At 46.8% G+C, this 15,263-nt stretch overlaps 3 protein-coding genes across 3 annotated transcripts; 1 reads left to right on the top strand and 2 right to left on the bottom strand.

Annotated features, from left to right (window-relative positions):
- Positions 1-148: 148 nt before the first annotated feature.
- J7337_002891 (uncharacterized protein) lies at positions 149-3,846 on the bottom strand (the record flags this gene model as incomplete). The annotated part of the gene is given in 3 exon segments (XM_044820617.1): positions 149-662; positions 682-1,374; positions 1,424-3,846. The coding sequence occupies 3 exon segments, from the start codon at positions 3,844-3,846 to the stop codon at positions 149-151; spliced, it is 3,630 nt and encodes a 1,209-aa protein (XP_044684917.1).
- Positions 3,847-7,688: 3,842 nt separating this feature from the next.
- Positions 7,689-11,070, top strand: MSH3 (Mismatch repair protein msh3; the record flags this gene model as incomplete). The annotated part of the gene is made up of 2 exons (XM_044820616.1): positions 7,689-8,472; positions 8,522-11,070. 2 exons carry the CDS (start codon positions 7,689-7,691, stop codon positions 11,068-11,070), a joined length of 3,333 nt encoding a protein of 1,110 aa, XP_044684916.1.
- Positions 11,071-12,359: 1,289 nt separating this feature from the next.
- On the bottom strand, positions 12,360-13,231 carry J7337_002889 (uncharacterized protein; the record flags this gene model as incomplete). The annotated part of the gene is made up of 3 exons (XM_044820615.1): positions 12,360-12,451; positions 12,597-12,831; positions 12,878-13,231. The coding sequence occupies 3 exons, from the start codon at positions 13,229-13,231 to the stop codon at positions 12,360-12,362; spliced, it is 681 nt and encodes a 226-aa protein (XP_044684915.1).
- Between the last annotated feature and the right edge of the window lie 2,032 nt (positions 13,232-15,263).

Here is a 15,263-nt window from a genome sequence, read left to right as displayed (position 1 = left end):
GCCCGTATAATGCTGCTAAGCTCGACAAACTAAAAATAAACAAGGTATATATATGTCTTCGTAGTATCGTAGAAACGCTATATGTGCAATATAAATGGCGAAATCCAATCAGTACCCTTACCAAAGAATCCAACTACCACCTACTGAATCATCGTCCATATTCCAAATGAGGGATGATAACAGGACCATATTTTGTTGGTGCCGTGAACGCTCCGTCACCCTGAACAACAAAGTCGACAGCCAGGCTCACCTTGGACAGGCCCTGTTGCGAACCGTTCAGGCTGGGGTTAGGGCTGAACGGTGTCTGGGGCACTGCTGCCGCTGCGTCCTGGTCGTATGAAACAAAGGCGACGTAGTTTCGACGACCCATGAGCTTTTTGAGCTCTCTTGCGGCACCACTAGCATCGGAATGGAAGATCTCCATCATATCTTCTTTTGTGTCTGACACCTCGTGCGTTGACTTCTTGCCATTTTGAGGTACGTAAAGCGTCTTTTGGTTGTGCAGCATCTTGAGCACATAGTTGCTTTGAGGTGCCGCCACGATAGGGGATGAGATGATCTGGTACATGGTCTTGTGATCACCTGGGTGCGTGGGGTCATGAACCAACCCAGCTCCTGAGGCATTGACGTCTGCGGAAATGTTAGCCTGAGAACCCCAAAAACTGATATGTAATAGTCAACTTGCCTCCAGAGAGGAAGGTCATTCTAATTCCCTTCTGTTGTGAAATGCCTTGCAGAGTTCGGATCAGGTAGGTTCTCTCTAGGTCCTTGGTGTCGTGAGTCCACATATCCTTGAGCACTTCTTGAATGTCAAGCTCGCCAAACTGGTTCAAGACATTACCCATGAGACCAGTTTTTCCGACGGCCTTCTTCACCTGCGAGAAGCCTTGTGCAACCACATCTTTGCCGCCGACTACGCCTGCAACCGAGCTCGTGACCTTACCCAGGATGTTGTAAGTTGTGTTGACTGCCTTTTTGCCGGCAGCCATTGTGTTGGCAAGGCTCTCCACAGTGTCCAGGCGTGGATACACAAGTGGTACCGAGATCATCCAGATACAATGCTGCACGCTGGGGGGGAGTGTAGCGACTTTAGGGAAAATCCCTTGGTACGTCGGGCCTGCCATTACTTGGGCTTGGGTGCGCTCGGATCGACAGTCAGGACCAACAACCACCACAGCCGGTCCGAGGTACTTCACGAAATGCCAACCAGTCCCAGTGATGGTGAATATGTCGTGATCGGTGCTGACGTTCCGTAGCATCTCGACAGTGGTATGGTGCTGAAACAACAGGTACATCTCTGTCGCAATTCTTCCAATGTTCTTGAACATGGGTGAAGATTGCATATAGTCTGGGTATGAGCCATATCCATCAAAACTATACGGGTCAGTATATGTAACAACCTGAATGATAGCAGTGCACTTACATATCGTGGTCATCAATCTGCAGAACATGGGGAATTTGCGCAAACGCCTCACGAAGGAACGGTTGATCAAAGTGGCTGGTGTAGTAGTGGAAGTATGCGTGTGCGACATCCTCTTCATGTCGCGCTGTCCACTGGACATTCTTCTTGTTGTCACGTCCACTCATGGCAAGCCACTGCTTGAGGAGAGGGACTTCTTTCCACAAACGATCACCGTAGATCTGGTCTCCCAACCCTAACTGAACATGAAAGCCACCACAATCGACATTCTTCTGCAGGACGTCCTTCCACATGAATCCAACCCCGCCAAGCTTAGCTCGCTCGTTCTGTGAAGTGCCCGCAGCGAAATCGTTGCCGGAGTGGGCAATAAAGCGCCAGCTAGTCTCTTGACGCCCAGCCACGACGAATTCATAGCGTGTGCAGCCAAGGTGGGAGGTAACTGCGTATGTCCAACGCTCAGTACCAGCCTCGGACATGGGCAGTTCCAGATCATACTTATAAAACTTCCATCTCTGGTGTGTGAAAATTGGGCGAGGCTCAGCTTGTCGTGGATTGGGTGCCAGGTCGTGGCTCAGGTGAATATGGATTGTGGGTGGTTGAGGAGCATCTGTTACAATCAGAATACTACCCAGCCAAAGGCCCTTCTCGATATCCATGTTAACATATCGCAGGTAGGGGCCAAAATAAACGCCATTCGTAGGTTGAATCCTGTACATATCAACCCCCGCGCTCGGTGGAGGACCGGTGAATCCGGCGGCTGTGGGTGTTGCTGAAGCCGCCACACTCATGATGCTCTCAGCATAACCAGGGGTATGCGGTGGGAACATCGGGGAGGCCATGGCTTGCTTGCCAAACATCGGCGATGCCAAAGGGTTTCCATAAGTCGAAGCGGTCGGCGAGAGAGGAGCTTGTTCGTGAGATATAGGGTTTGGTCCCTTTGGGAACTCCCACTGCGTAGCTTGAGATGCCAGATGGATATAATAGTATTGCCCGGAATTCTGATCCAAATGGGCAATCCATCCCTCAGGCAAAGGTGGAGGTGAGGCAGGGTTTTGGGGTTCAAAGGTTTGGGCAGGGGCAACGACTTGCTGTTTAGACGGTTGCCCATTCTGCTCAGGGTGCGGTTCATTCGCAAACGCAGGGTGAGGGTCGTTGGCAAACGCAGGATGGCCTGGGTGCTGAAGAGCAGGTGAAGCAAGTCCACCAGCAACAGTTGAGGCTGCAGCTACTGCGGCGGCCTTCGTTGGCGCTGTCGATGCAGTCGCCTGCTGGTTGGGTTGAGTACCGGCAGAACTTGAGCCGGCTTGCTGGGGCCGTTGCTTCTCGTTAGGATAGGACGAGTTTCCACCAGGGTTGAGACTCGAGTATGCAGGAGGGGGCGAGTTGGTGTTCATACGTTGGAAGTCTTGCTCCAACACACTGACTTGCGCCTGGCCCTGTCCTTGCCCTTGTGGCTGTGGCTTTTGTTGTTGTTGCTGTTCGGGTTGTGGGGGAGGACTAAACGATTGATGTGATTGTGCCGGACTCGAGATAGCATTCATGCCCTGGTACACAGTCGGAGGACCGGATGGTGCTTGGTCTGGAGTCTCGGTCGGTGTCCATGGTCGTTGAGGAGGAGGCTGGTTTCCATACTGCGCGAGTCTCTGGGAAGCGGCCGCACTGGGGGCGCCCAGGCTATTAAGGGTAGCAGTTCCAGAGATACCAGCGGCGGCATAACGGGCCTCAATAGCATCAGCTGGCGCCTGTCCTGGCTCGACAATCGGGGTTTCGGGAGGAGGGGGCGAGCCACGGCTTGCCCGGGTCGTTGAAGTCGAGGCAGTTGAAGCAAAGCGATTTACTCCTTGGTCGTGCATCTTGAGTTGCTGGACAGCGGCAGGCTGGGCCGGTGCATTGCTTGATGAGCCGGATGCAGCACCAGGCGGCGGATAGTACGTTTTTTGATAGCTGGGATAATTGTTGTTGGAGGAGCCAGGGCGGTGGCTATCGGCCAGAGGACGTTGGAAAAGATCGGTGTCGGCGTCAGGACTTGTGGGAGAGCTGATAGGTTTTGGAGCAGCTCCTCTTCGCTCAGCGAGACCAGGTTTCTTTCCTAGTGGGCTAGTTTCTAGTCGAGGGCTGGTGTCGTTGTATGCAGAGCCGAAGGGCTTCGCAGGAGTTGGTTTGCGAACGTCGTCGTCGTCCGGGAACGGCAAGGGAGCCGCAGAGCTGGAAGCACCAGGAGGTAAAGGAAAAGAGTGCTTAGAGGCGGGAGATGTGGACGAAGGAGGCGCAGGATATCGGAAAGCAGATGATCTGCCATCTTTTGCGGGTTGGGGGCTCTGAGGCTTGAATATGCGCAAAGGTTCAACGGTAGGGCTATCGCAGTCTTCAGGGGCAGGCTTGCTGAGAAACATCTCCTCATCTGGAACACCACGACTGCGCTCCATCCTGATATACGACGGAGGATCTAATAAGCGACGGAAGATACGGAAGCGAAATGTGCGACAGTATGCGATATGCGATATGGGAGTTGCCCAAGCTTGGCGGGGTAAGTGAGCGAGCAACAGAACGTCCTGTTTGAGCTTGATGACGCAGATGACGAGGCACAAAGGAGGCCGCGGTAGCTGGCCTGTTCTTGATCAACAAGTACAAACTTGAGAGGAGGTCAACAAAACTCTTGGGTGATGTGCCGTCTAGGTTTATCTTGTTTGAGTTGTTGGCTGAGCGGGGTTCGACCGTTTGGGCTGTATCGGCTGAAGTGACGTGGGCTTGTGCGTACGTACAGGTAAAGTATGTAGGTACCTAGATTTGTCGTTAGTGCCTTCTATCTCCCGTGGCGTTGGTTGTGCTTGTTCGTACCTGATTGAGGGGTCCAGGAAAGTAGGTCGCAGAAACGGCCGCGTCAGGTACAAAACTCTGTTGTTGGTCTCAGAAGAGTGGAAAAGCGATAAACAAGATTCTTTGTAAAGAACAAAAGCGCATCAATGAAGAAAAAAAATTGTAAGAGAAAAGGGGGAAAGGACAATCAAGAGGGGAAGAGGGTCTCTTCTTCTCAAGCGCCGTGGCCTGCTGGATCATACAGATTATGGGGAGCTTCCAATAGCAATACAGCTGTTGGGAGGCACCTCGTTAAAACGAAGTAAGGTGGCGTGGTGTGGCCTTCAACCGTAGGTAACTAGAGGGAGCTTATAAGTACAGGGGTTTCCTAGTACTCAAGCTAAGGTATAGTACCTTGGTAAGGTACAGAGGTCGGTCTTAAAAGTCTTTGCCGGCTAAGAGGGATTAGCAACCACCCTTATAAAGTTAAATAAGGTATCCCTACTGATTTTATTAGTTACCCTTTATAAGTAATTTTTATACTATTTTTCCCCTCTTTAACTAATAAAAAAGATACTATATATATATATATAGATATTATAACTTAAGCTTTAGTAATAATATTAAAAGCACTTAGTAAAAAAAAGAAAACTATAACTTAAATCTACTACTTTATAGGTATTTCTAAATATATAATTAATAAGATATATTTTTAGGTAATTAAGGCAAGCTTTAAGCCTAATAAGAGTCTATTAAGACTTATTAATATTTAGTTAAAAGATAAACTTTAATTTAAGTAGCCTTTAAAGTAAACTAATAAAAATTATAGCTTAATTATTACTAAAGTTAGCTTAAATTAATTTAATAAAAAAAAAATACTTACTAATATCTTTAATAAGCTTAATAGTTAAGGTATTAAGATCTTAGTAATAATTATTATTAAAATCTTTAAATTAGTAAAATATAAAGAAATAAAGCTAATAAAAAAGCTTAAATTAACTATAGTAATAAAAAAAAGTCTTAAAATAAGTATATTACTTATAAAAATTAGACTTTTAAAGATTAAAAAGCTATAATTTAGTTAAATAAAACTTTTATAATTCTTTTTTATTATTATAATAGTTATTATATTTAAAGGCTATTTAAAAAGTAATTTCTTTATAGCTATATTTATAAGTAATAGAAAGGCTTTAGTAAATTTATATTTTAAAGCTACTTTTTATATAATAAAAAGGGTCTTTTTTATTATTAATCTTTAAAAACCTTAAATAAAAAAAAAAGCTAATATTATAATAAAAATAATAAATAAAAAGCTTAAGCTAGTTATAAAAAAGAAATAAAAGCTTAAAAATAAAATAAAAAGGCTAAAGCTTTATAACTTATTAAGTAAAAAGCCTATATAGTCTTAAAATAAGGCTAATAATAAGCTAATAAAAGAGGGAAAAAAAGATAATATTAATTAGTAATAATATAAAGTAAAAATCTTAATTTTAAAATTACTTTTTTTTATAAAAAAATATAAAAAAGAAAAACTAAATACCTTTATATAAGAAGATTAAGCTTTTAATTATAAATACTATATATAATAGCTTTTATATAATATTAAAAAAGTTTAAAGACTTCTTTAGTATTTAAATTTACTAAATTTAAATATTATTAAGCCTACCTAGCTATAAATAAAGAGAGTAATAATAAGAAAAGATATTTTAAAAAATAAAAAAAAAGCTATTTATAAGTAAAAGGCTATATAGAATAACTTTCTATAAAAGAAGATCTAGGTATAAATTAAGAGAATTCCTATATATATTTAAAAAATTATAGAATTAGAAGGTAAGAATAAGTACTAAGAAGGTAGGAATAAATAAATATAAAAATCGAGATTTATAAGTATTAGTCCTTTTACCCTACTTAGCGTGATTTTAGCGCCGGCAAAGACTTTTAAGACCGACCTCCGTAAGGTACCTAAGGTATGGTTAAAACGTAGGCCGTTGCCCTGGATTCTACAAACAGTGAGTACCTACCTACCTGCCTGCCTAGGTACCTATGAAGTCGTGGTAGGTATGGAAAGCTCGTGTCTTATTACCTTAGAGTATTCCCATCATGGACGAAAGGTATGCACTATTCCCCCGGGCATAATGGATGTAACCGCCCGAGTTAATCTAATAAGACACATCTTTCTTGTCCGGCGGTAACAGCTTCAGGGGCATGAAATTCGTCACTCTCACAATATGAATATCGAGCTCAGATAATCCCAAACTCACAACCTACTAATGTTTCAAAGACACCATGAATGATGACAAGCTCTGATTGGTTCCCTCGAACAAGCCGTAAGCGCCCGAGAGCTCGAGCTAAAGCTTGGAAGCCATCAAAAGCGGGACCTCGGGAAGAGCCTTGCAGGGTTTGGGGGCCAAAGAATAACGGGACGGTGGGGCATTTGGGGTAAATTCAAGGATCATGAGAACTCTGGAGCTCATCATGGGTAGCAACATAGCCTCGAAGCAAGCGCCCGACCTCGAAGCCAAGAAATGCATGTGACCAACCGTGTTGAATTTCAGGCGGCACATTAAAGAATTATGTCATGACGAGATGGTGAGTTTTGGTGAGGTCCCTCCCTTCTGTGATAACTAGCACCCTTAGCACAAACCGAAGCAAATGACTGGCGCGAAGGTAAGTCGAGTCATTGGAGCTCCAAACATGAACAACCCTCGGGGGGCAAGAAAACAGCAAACCTGAAATATAGGGCGCCAAAATAAACTTATCAAAAATTATCCTAAGCTCAGACTATATTACCTAAGTCTTTTTGTCATCTAAGATCGAGGTTCTGTGTTTTCTTTTCTCCCCTAGATAACCAAGTCAAATATTTGATAGACATCATGACTTTCATAAGGTGCATGTCAACGTCAGTACGGAGTAGACTCTGACCAACTGGTGGCCTATGCTCTCATTGCCGGGGTTCGGCTAATCATTAATACTGTACGGAGTATATAAGTGATTACTTCTCAATGGCCTATACATTCATGTCCATAGTGCTTCCTACACCTCGTGGGCGTAGGTAGGTATTATAAGGAGTTTGCTGGGAAGTACTTAGCATGGGTCTCGTGATTAAATTGCTCCAGTAAGTTGCTGCCTCTGCTGAATCAGGGCCAAGTTCAAAATGGGCGTTCTCTCTCTGCCTCATAAACATGTTTCGGTCAAGCAAAGTTCAGATCAAAGCCAACACTCAATACCTAAGCACTTGCTGAGGTTGGGGATACAGGTAAGGTATGATATCTCGAGGTATGCCTATCAGTTCCGAGCGCCTACCTAGGTAGGAACAAATGTGGGTCATTCAGCCACTCAACGCGTCTCAACTTCTGAGACGCGTTTTCTCCAACGTCACCACCTAATTCACAGGGTAGATTAAGGGTATCAAATGTGAACACCCCCTATAGCTAATGCCATTTACAACACCCACAAACTCCTAATCTCCAACATGGCTCCCACTCCGAAATCGAGCGAGAAGAAACAACAGTCACTGACTTCATTCTTCACACCAAAGACCGTCAATGGCTTAGCAGCAGTCTTTGAGAAGCAAAGCCGAGCACAAGCAGTCAAGTCGCAGTCGCAGTCGCAGTCGCAGCCACAGTCATCCAGTAAAGATAACGAGTCGCCCTCGCGAAAACGAGCTTTAGATGATGCAGGAAAGGAGAATGAGAAGCCCGGAAAGACTCTGAAAAGAGCTAGAGTTGACGACACTCCCGCCAATGAAGACTCAAGCACATTCTTCTCCAGATCGAAAGCTGGCGATCAAGGGACGTTAGGGACACGGACAGAAAGATACCGATACGACGGCTCCAGTGCACCGACCACCCAAGATGGTGACAGGAGCACGGAACCGATCCAGACCGACGATGAAGATGCGGAAGAGAGGCGACAACACCAGGAGCTACATAAAAGATTCGTCAAGAAACTCGGCCACCCAGATGCACTCGCATGGCGCCGCAATCTCCAAGATACTGTGCCGGCGGGTGAAGATGAAGATGCCGATGCTGATGAGGGTGATACTCCAGCCCCTGCAAAGACGAAGAAGAAGGGTTCCAAGACAGGCAAACTCACCCCTATGGAGATCCAGTTCCTTGACATCAAGAGAAAACACATGGACACGATCCTCATCATGGAAGTGGGTTACAAGTTTCGATTCCTTGGCGAGGATGCTCGCATAGCAGCCAAGGAGCTGAGTATTGTCTGCATTCCAGGCAAGATGCGTTATGATGAGCGTAAGTTATCATTCCTGCAGCCCTGAGCGCAAAATTCTAACCTATACAGATCCATCAGAGGCCCATTTGGATCGCTTTGCCTCGGCGAGTATCCCGGTGCACCGTCTTCCGGTACACGCAAAGCGCTTGGTAGCTGCCGGACACAAAGTCGGTGTCGTTCGCCAAATCGAGACTGCAGCATTGAAGAAGGCTGGAGACAACCGCAATACCCCATTCGTCCGCAAGCTCACCAATCTCTACACAAAAGGTACCTATATCGATGAGAATGGTGAGCTCGACCAGAGCGGTGGTTCGGGAGCCCCCTCAGGCGGCTATCTATTATGTATAACGGAATCAAAGGCCAAGGGATGGGGCACTGATGAGAAAGTTGATGTTGGCATCATTGCCGTACAGCCAGCAACCGGAGACATCATATACGATAATTTCGAGGACAGTTTCATGCGGAGTGAGATCGAAACGAGGCTCTTGCACATCTCCCCTTGCGAGTTCTTGATCGTAGGGGATTTAACCAAGGGTACCGATAAACTCGTACAGCACTTATCAGGCACCAGCACGAATGTTTTTGGTGACCGGAGTCGAGTCGAGCGCGTTCCCAAAAGTAAGACTATGGCGGCTGAGGCGTACTCCCACGTCACTAAATTCTACGCGGACAAGCTCAAAGATAATGCCCAGGACGAAACTGCCGCCGCCCTTCTTGACAAAGTCTTGAAACTTCCTGAGTCTGTCACCATCTGCCTCTCGGCTATGATCAATCATCTCCAAGAATACGGTCTCGAGCACATCTTTGATCTTACAAAGTACTTTCAGAGCTTCAGCACACGCTCACATATGCTAATCAATGGCACAACCCTCGAAAGCCTCGAAGTGTACCGCAATTTTACAGATCACTCCGAAAATGGCAGCCTGTTCTGGGCGCTCGACAAGACACTCACGCGCCCAGGACATCGCCTACTCCGAAAATGGGTAGGACGTCCCCTGCTCGATCAACAACTTCTCGAGGCCCGTCTCGACGCCGTAGAGGAGCTTCTCGAGAAGCAATCAACCGTTCCTGTATCCCAGCTCGAGTCACTTTTGGCCAACACCAAAACCGATCTTGAACGCAGTCTTATCCGCATTTATTACGGTAAATGTACACGCCCAGAACTCCTCTCAGTGCTTCAGGCCCTCCAAAGGGTTGCGAGCTATTACTCAACCGTCAAGAGTCCTTCTGATGCCCCCTTCTCTTCCTCTCTCCTAAATGATGCTGTCTGTGCACTTCCGCAAATTCTTGATACAGTTGTGTCCTATCTCGAGCGCATTAACCTTGTCGCAGCCCGGAAGGATGACAAATATGGCTTTTTCCGTGATGAATTTCAAACAGAGGATATGCAAGATCACCAACTTGGTATCGCTCATGTTGAGCACGAGCTAGATGGCCACCGTGCTGTTGCCGCTGAGAAGATCAAGAAGAAGACTGTCGAATATGTCACTGTTGCTGGCATCGAATATCTTATTGAGGTACCCAACACAGATATCAAAAACGTCCCTGCTTCTTGGGCCAAGATTTCTGGAACGAAGAAAGTCTCACGCTTTCACACACCCGAGGTACTTCGCCTCATCACGGAACGCGACCAACACCGCGAGGCCCTAGCTGCCGCCTGTGACAAGGCCTTCACAGATCTGCTCGCCTCCATTTCTGCAGACTACCAGCCTCTTCGCGATGCCGTATCTGCTCTGGCGACCCTCGATTGCATTCTCTCACTCTCTAAAGTTGCTGCTCAGCCAGGCTACTCTCGCCCCTCCTTCCTCCCATCAACCGCCGACCCAGCCATCTCTATTACCAACGGCCGTCATGCTATTGCTGAGCATACTCTTGACGGCGGTTACATACCCTTCTCTACCAGCCTCATGCATCCTTCACCTCTCGCTCACCTCATAACTGGCCCCAACATGGGCGGTAAATCTTCTTTCGTCCGCGCCCTTGCCCTTATAGTTCTCCTTTCTCAAGTGGGCTCCTATGTCCCAGCCGATGCCTTGTCTCTCACCCTCTGTGATGCTATTCATACACGGACGGGGGCTCGCGACAACCTCTTCGCTGGTGAATCTACATTCATGGTTGAAGTCTCTGAAACAGCCCGCATCCTTCGATCGGCCGGCCCCCGAAGTCTGGTTATTCTCGACGAGCTAGGCCGCGGTACCAGTACTCACGATGGCGCCGCCATCGCTCAGGCTGTGCTGCATCATGTCGTCACTGAAACCCGCTGTCTAACACTCTTCATCACGCACTATCAAAACCTAGCGCGGGTAGCTGAAGGTCTAGATGGTGTCAAAAACGTTCACATGAAATTCAAGGCAGAGAAGGGAGAGGATGGCGAGGAACAAGTCACGTTCTTGTACGAAGTTGGTGAAGGTGTTGCTCATCGATCTTATGGCCTGAACGTTGCGAGGCTTGCTCGTATTCCCAAGAAAGTCATTGATGTTGCTGCCCTGAAGTCGGGGCAAATGGAGCAAGAAATGAAGATTCGTCGCTTCAGGGGTATTTGCCGTGCCTTGTCGGACGTGATACATAACGGGCCGGACCAACTTGACCAGCTGGTATCTGGCATTGAACAATTGTAGATAACATCACAACTTTATACGTACTATTTGCGGGTCTCGATAGAAGAAATATAAACCCAATGCCAGAATGACTGATTTCCCATAAGATGCTTACAATGTCTTCTGTCTTGAAACCCCGTAACTCCAATGTCAAATGATATGTCCGTCTCCCCCGAACTCCAAAGTCCTCCTAGTTATTCTTTTCGCATGACACCATTTTATATGCCTCCTTAAGGCCCCAGATCCCCCATACTGATCGTCTGAGCGCCGCTAAATATTGTCCCAAGTTAATCGAAACTCCTAATTGTGTCCCCACCCAGTACCATTTTGTTGAAAGTTCAAAAATAAAAATAGAATGTCAAAAACGCGAGTCGGTAAAAATAGGCGTAAGGGGTCGTATGTAATATGTACAGCATTTTTATATCATCTATAAGGGTTAGAACTTTCTTTTAGTCAGAAAGATGATAGCTGTCAGCCAAATGCCTACCTCTGTGGCTGTCATGATGGTTCAGAGCAACGATCTATCGTGACTCGCCATGATCTGGAAGACTGACGAGCTCCATTGATGTATGTGGACCTTGTGATTTTCGTTTGTGCCTGTAGGTCGACAAGACACATATCTTGCCTTCCTCGGTGCTCATCTTGTCAGTCACATTTGTGAGTCGTCCACTGCAAGGCCGTGGGAGAAGTCCAGGTCATTTTCTGTACCATTCAGGTTCCAGGGTGCATTCATGCTTAGCTCTTGCCCCTCTCCAAGGCCATCGTTGTTCTCATTCGGCTCACAAATTTGTGCCTGCGGTGTTTTCATTCCTCCGTCATCGTGTAAGTGGTCTTGCTGTCGGTTGATAGAAGTAAATGACAATGGGGAGAATGTTGCATTCGGTGTAGCTTGGCTGTAAGCATTCAAGAATGGCCTTTCATGAGAAAAAAGAGGGTTAGTTCCGGGCACTCCCATGAAAGGACTATTGTTTGTCCCTTGTGTTACATCTCCCGTGATTGATCCCGTGTAGTCTTCATGTTTCAGTTGGAATCCATAGTCTGCGGCCAATCGAAACTGATCTGGGCCAAGTCCTCGATACTGGTCAAAATTTGAAGGGACGAATGGAAGGCGTGACGAAGAATTATAGATGGTAGCGTCTTTCAAAGCATACGAAGCTTCTACATGACCGAATGTGCCTGTTTGTGTGTAAGTCCAAATCCAGAATCCCGTTGTGAATAATGATGGCTCAGATGCTCCTCAAACTTACCCGGAGGGAACGACTCAGGTCGAAGTGCCGTAGATGTTTCTCGGCCTAGAAGTTGTCGTGGTGCTAGATCTCTTGGATGTGGCGTGGGAGAAACAAGATTTGAATGAAGAAAGTTGTCAATGCTTCGAGCCCCGTGCTTCGTGCGAAGGTCGAATCTAGTTTCGGTGTCAGTTTTTCGTACAGAAGCGGCACAAAACCTCACCTTCTACCATTCCGAGTAGCAGGAAGTGGAGGTTCACTGATGGAAGCTTTTGTTTCGTATTAGCAATTTCTCTCTTTTTCAGTTCGCACAATACCCACCTGGCCGGTCCTTTTCATCACTAAAAACATCGTGGATATCTTGCGATTTTTCTGGTGGGGGATATGTCTTGGGTTCTTTCTCTCGGGTTTTTTTCTTTGTAGGGTTTGCGTTCTTTCCCGTACCAGGTTTTGGGCCACGAGCAGTACTACGGCGTTGCTTGGGAGCGTTGGCCGAGATTTCAGCAAGAGGTGTGGCCTTTTTGCGCTTCGTTTTTGGAGCTTTTCGTGGTGGTGTCTGGCAATGTTAGCATTTGGAAGGGACTTTCTCTCGTGGTACATACTGATTCTTCCTGGCCAGGAGCAGGAGAGGAAGCATCATCATACACGTCCTTCGTCCTTTCAACTTCTAGTTCAGATGTCATGATGACTTGGGTAGGTTCGATACGCTCCGAAGCCCTCTTCATTCTGTCGATTACGGACTTCGGCTTCTTTTGGTTCCGAGTCCGCCTCATCTCGTCGTCGGCAAGATCCATTTTCCCCATTCCTGGCCACACTTGGCCCTTCAGCGACATTGAGTCGGCTCCCAGAGAGAATTCTTCTTGGACATCTTGATCTGGTTCATGGTCAAAGAAGCCCGGGAAGATCGGGAATTCGTCGAGAATTTCGTCTCCTTCGAGCTTAATCGCAGGGCTCATTGATGTCTCCTGTTTAATCTTCCGCTTGTTTTGCTTTCGGCTGTTAGAAAAACGAACAACCACTAGGGAAGGATATCACTACCTTGGCAGAGGCAAAATTGTTTCCTTGATTGCGCCGGCTACGAGCCTCTTCCTTCAACTGCTTTGCTCTCATTCTATCGACCAACAGTGCCTCGATGCCATTTTGGGAGTACTACTCCTCGTAACGTTGAAGTTTGACCGCGGCGGTGATATCTTGGTGAGCCTTGAGCTTCGTTTGGGTTTCGTGATGAAGGTGTCCTTTCGAAGCGATATGAGTAAGAAGATGAGAGACGTCCGAAAAACGAGGAGTCTCAGGGCACACGGAACAAAATAGTGGGATATGTCGACTGATAGAGCTGGCTGCATTGTCTCCTGGTAACGCTGTAGTAGCCATGACCTAAACCACAACGTAATGGTCAGTAACCCCTCTTTTTTCAGTAACCACTCAGGGCGGATTTTCAGCAAATTGTTTGGGCTACGGTACCAAGGGAGCTATCAATGGCGTGTAAAACGGGTTGTGGATCGTTATCCTCCTTGTCTGAGAACGAATGGGAAAGGGCTGACAGACAGGTCAAAACGAGGGCAATAGTGAGTGCAATGGGTCGAAATGGAGATGGAATCAAGTTTCGGGTCGAAAAGAGCAGGTCTTGTGCAAGTGAAGATAAGGCAAAGTCTGTGATCGAGAAGAAGGGAAGACAAGTAGCTAATGAGAATACGAAGGGAAGTTGCTTACCAGTGGTGGCTTTGTGGACTTCCTGCTTCGAGCCATGATTGCGGCTTACAGCAGTAGAGGCTGAACTTTTGAACTGATGATGCAGGATCGACTCCTTGCTGCTTCTCATGGATAACAGCCGGCCGATGGCAGAGTGGAAAGGAAGGAAGGCTCAATCTGGAGACTTTCTGAGACGCAGGTTAAGAGGAAGTTGCAACGTCTTCGAACTTGGAAAGTGCTGTCTGCCACGAGATCAGAAGTCACCTGCCCTGTTTGCCTCGAATGGCATACTTGGACAGTAACGATTCTAGGAGAACTCGCGCGAAAGATGAATATCTCGATACTGTGAAGAGTCGTAGTCTGCGGAAAGGGTGCAGAAGCTTCCCATACCTCTTAGACCTTGCTCCTTCTTGTGTCTAGATCAAAGTCCGCTTCCTGCTTGGTATTGCTTCAGACTAGTCAAAAGGGATGGCGCTTGAGAAAGAACCGGGTTTCTCTAGGTAAGTAGGTAGGCAGTCTTAATACTGTAGTAGAAGTAATTAGCACGGTCGTTCCTGGTTTCAGGGCCGAGATCTTCTTGTTCGCAGTCAAGGAAAGCCACCATCTAGGGCTCTCGTCTTCCCAGCTCTTTTGTTATTCAAGCTGTACCTAAGTAGGTATGTACAAAGGGAGAAAATAAGCATTCGAAACTCACCGTATCTTGAGAGGGGTTGTCGGGACAATATTGTGAAGAACAAGGTTCCTCAAACAACGATGCCAGATATGCGAAAATACCAGAACAGTCGGAAACGACAAGTAAGGATTGAAAGACCCTTCGGAAGTGTACTCAGAGACGTGGCTAGGAAAAGGTATCTACCAGATCGACCTTGGTAGGTAAGGTACCTACTAGGCACTCAGGTATAGTTGAAGACAATGGAATATCAAAGGGAGAGGAGATGCAGGTGATTCAGATGATTTTGATACATCCCAAGTCGTAAGGTACCTAACCAACCACCTCAACCTTAATGTACTAGGTACCTAAGCTAGTAGAGGGCCAGAAGTCTGGGGAAGGAGATGAGGGGTACTTGAAGAGGGGCTACCTAGCCAGGTCTGACTTTCAGGGGGGAAGGAGCGTGTCAGTAGGTGCTCCGAAAGCCCTGTGAGCCTCAGGAAACATTATGAGGCATGAAGGGCATGCGCGGATTCCAGCTGCGCGGCGCAAGGAACAGGAGGCCAGTAGCATCTTATGCCGGAGGAGGCTGCCAAGCACTGCTCTTCATACACTTAGTAGGTACTTAGTATTGAGAAATGCCAGGGAAG

Source organism: Fusarium musae, chromosome 2 (genome assembly GCF_019915245.1).
Source record: "Fusarium musae strain F31 chromosome 2, whole genome shotgun sequence".
Taxonomy (NCBI): domain Eukaryota; kingdom Fungi; phylum Ascomycota; class Sordariomycetes; order Hypocreales; family Nectriaceae; genus Fusarium; species Fusarium musae.
This window is presented reverse-complemented; position numbering and strand designations above follow the sequence as displayed.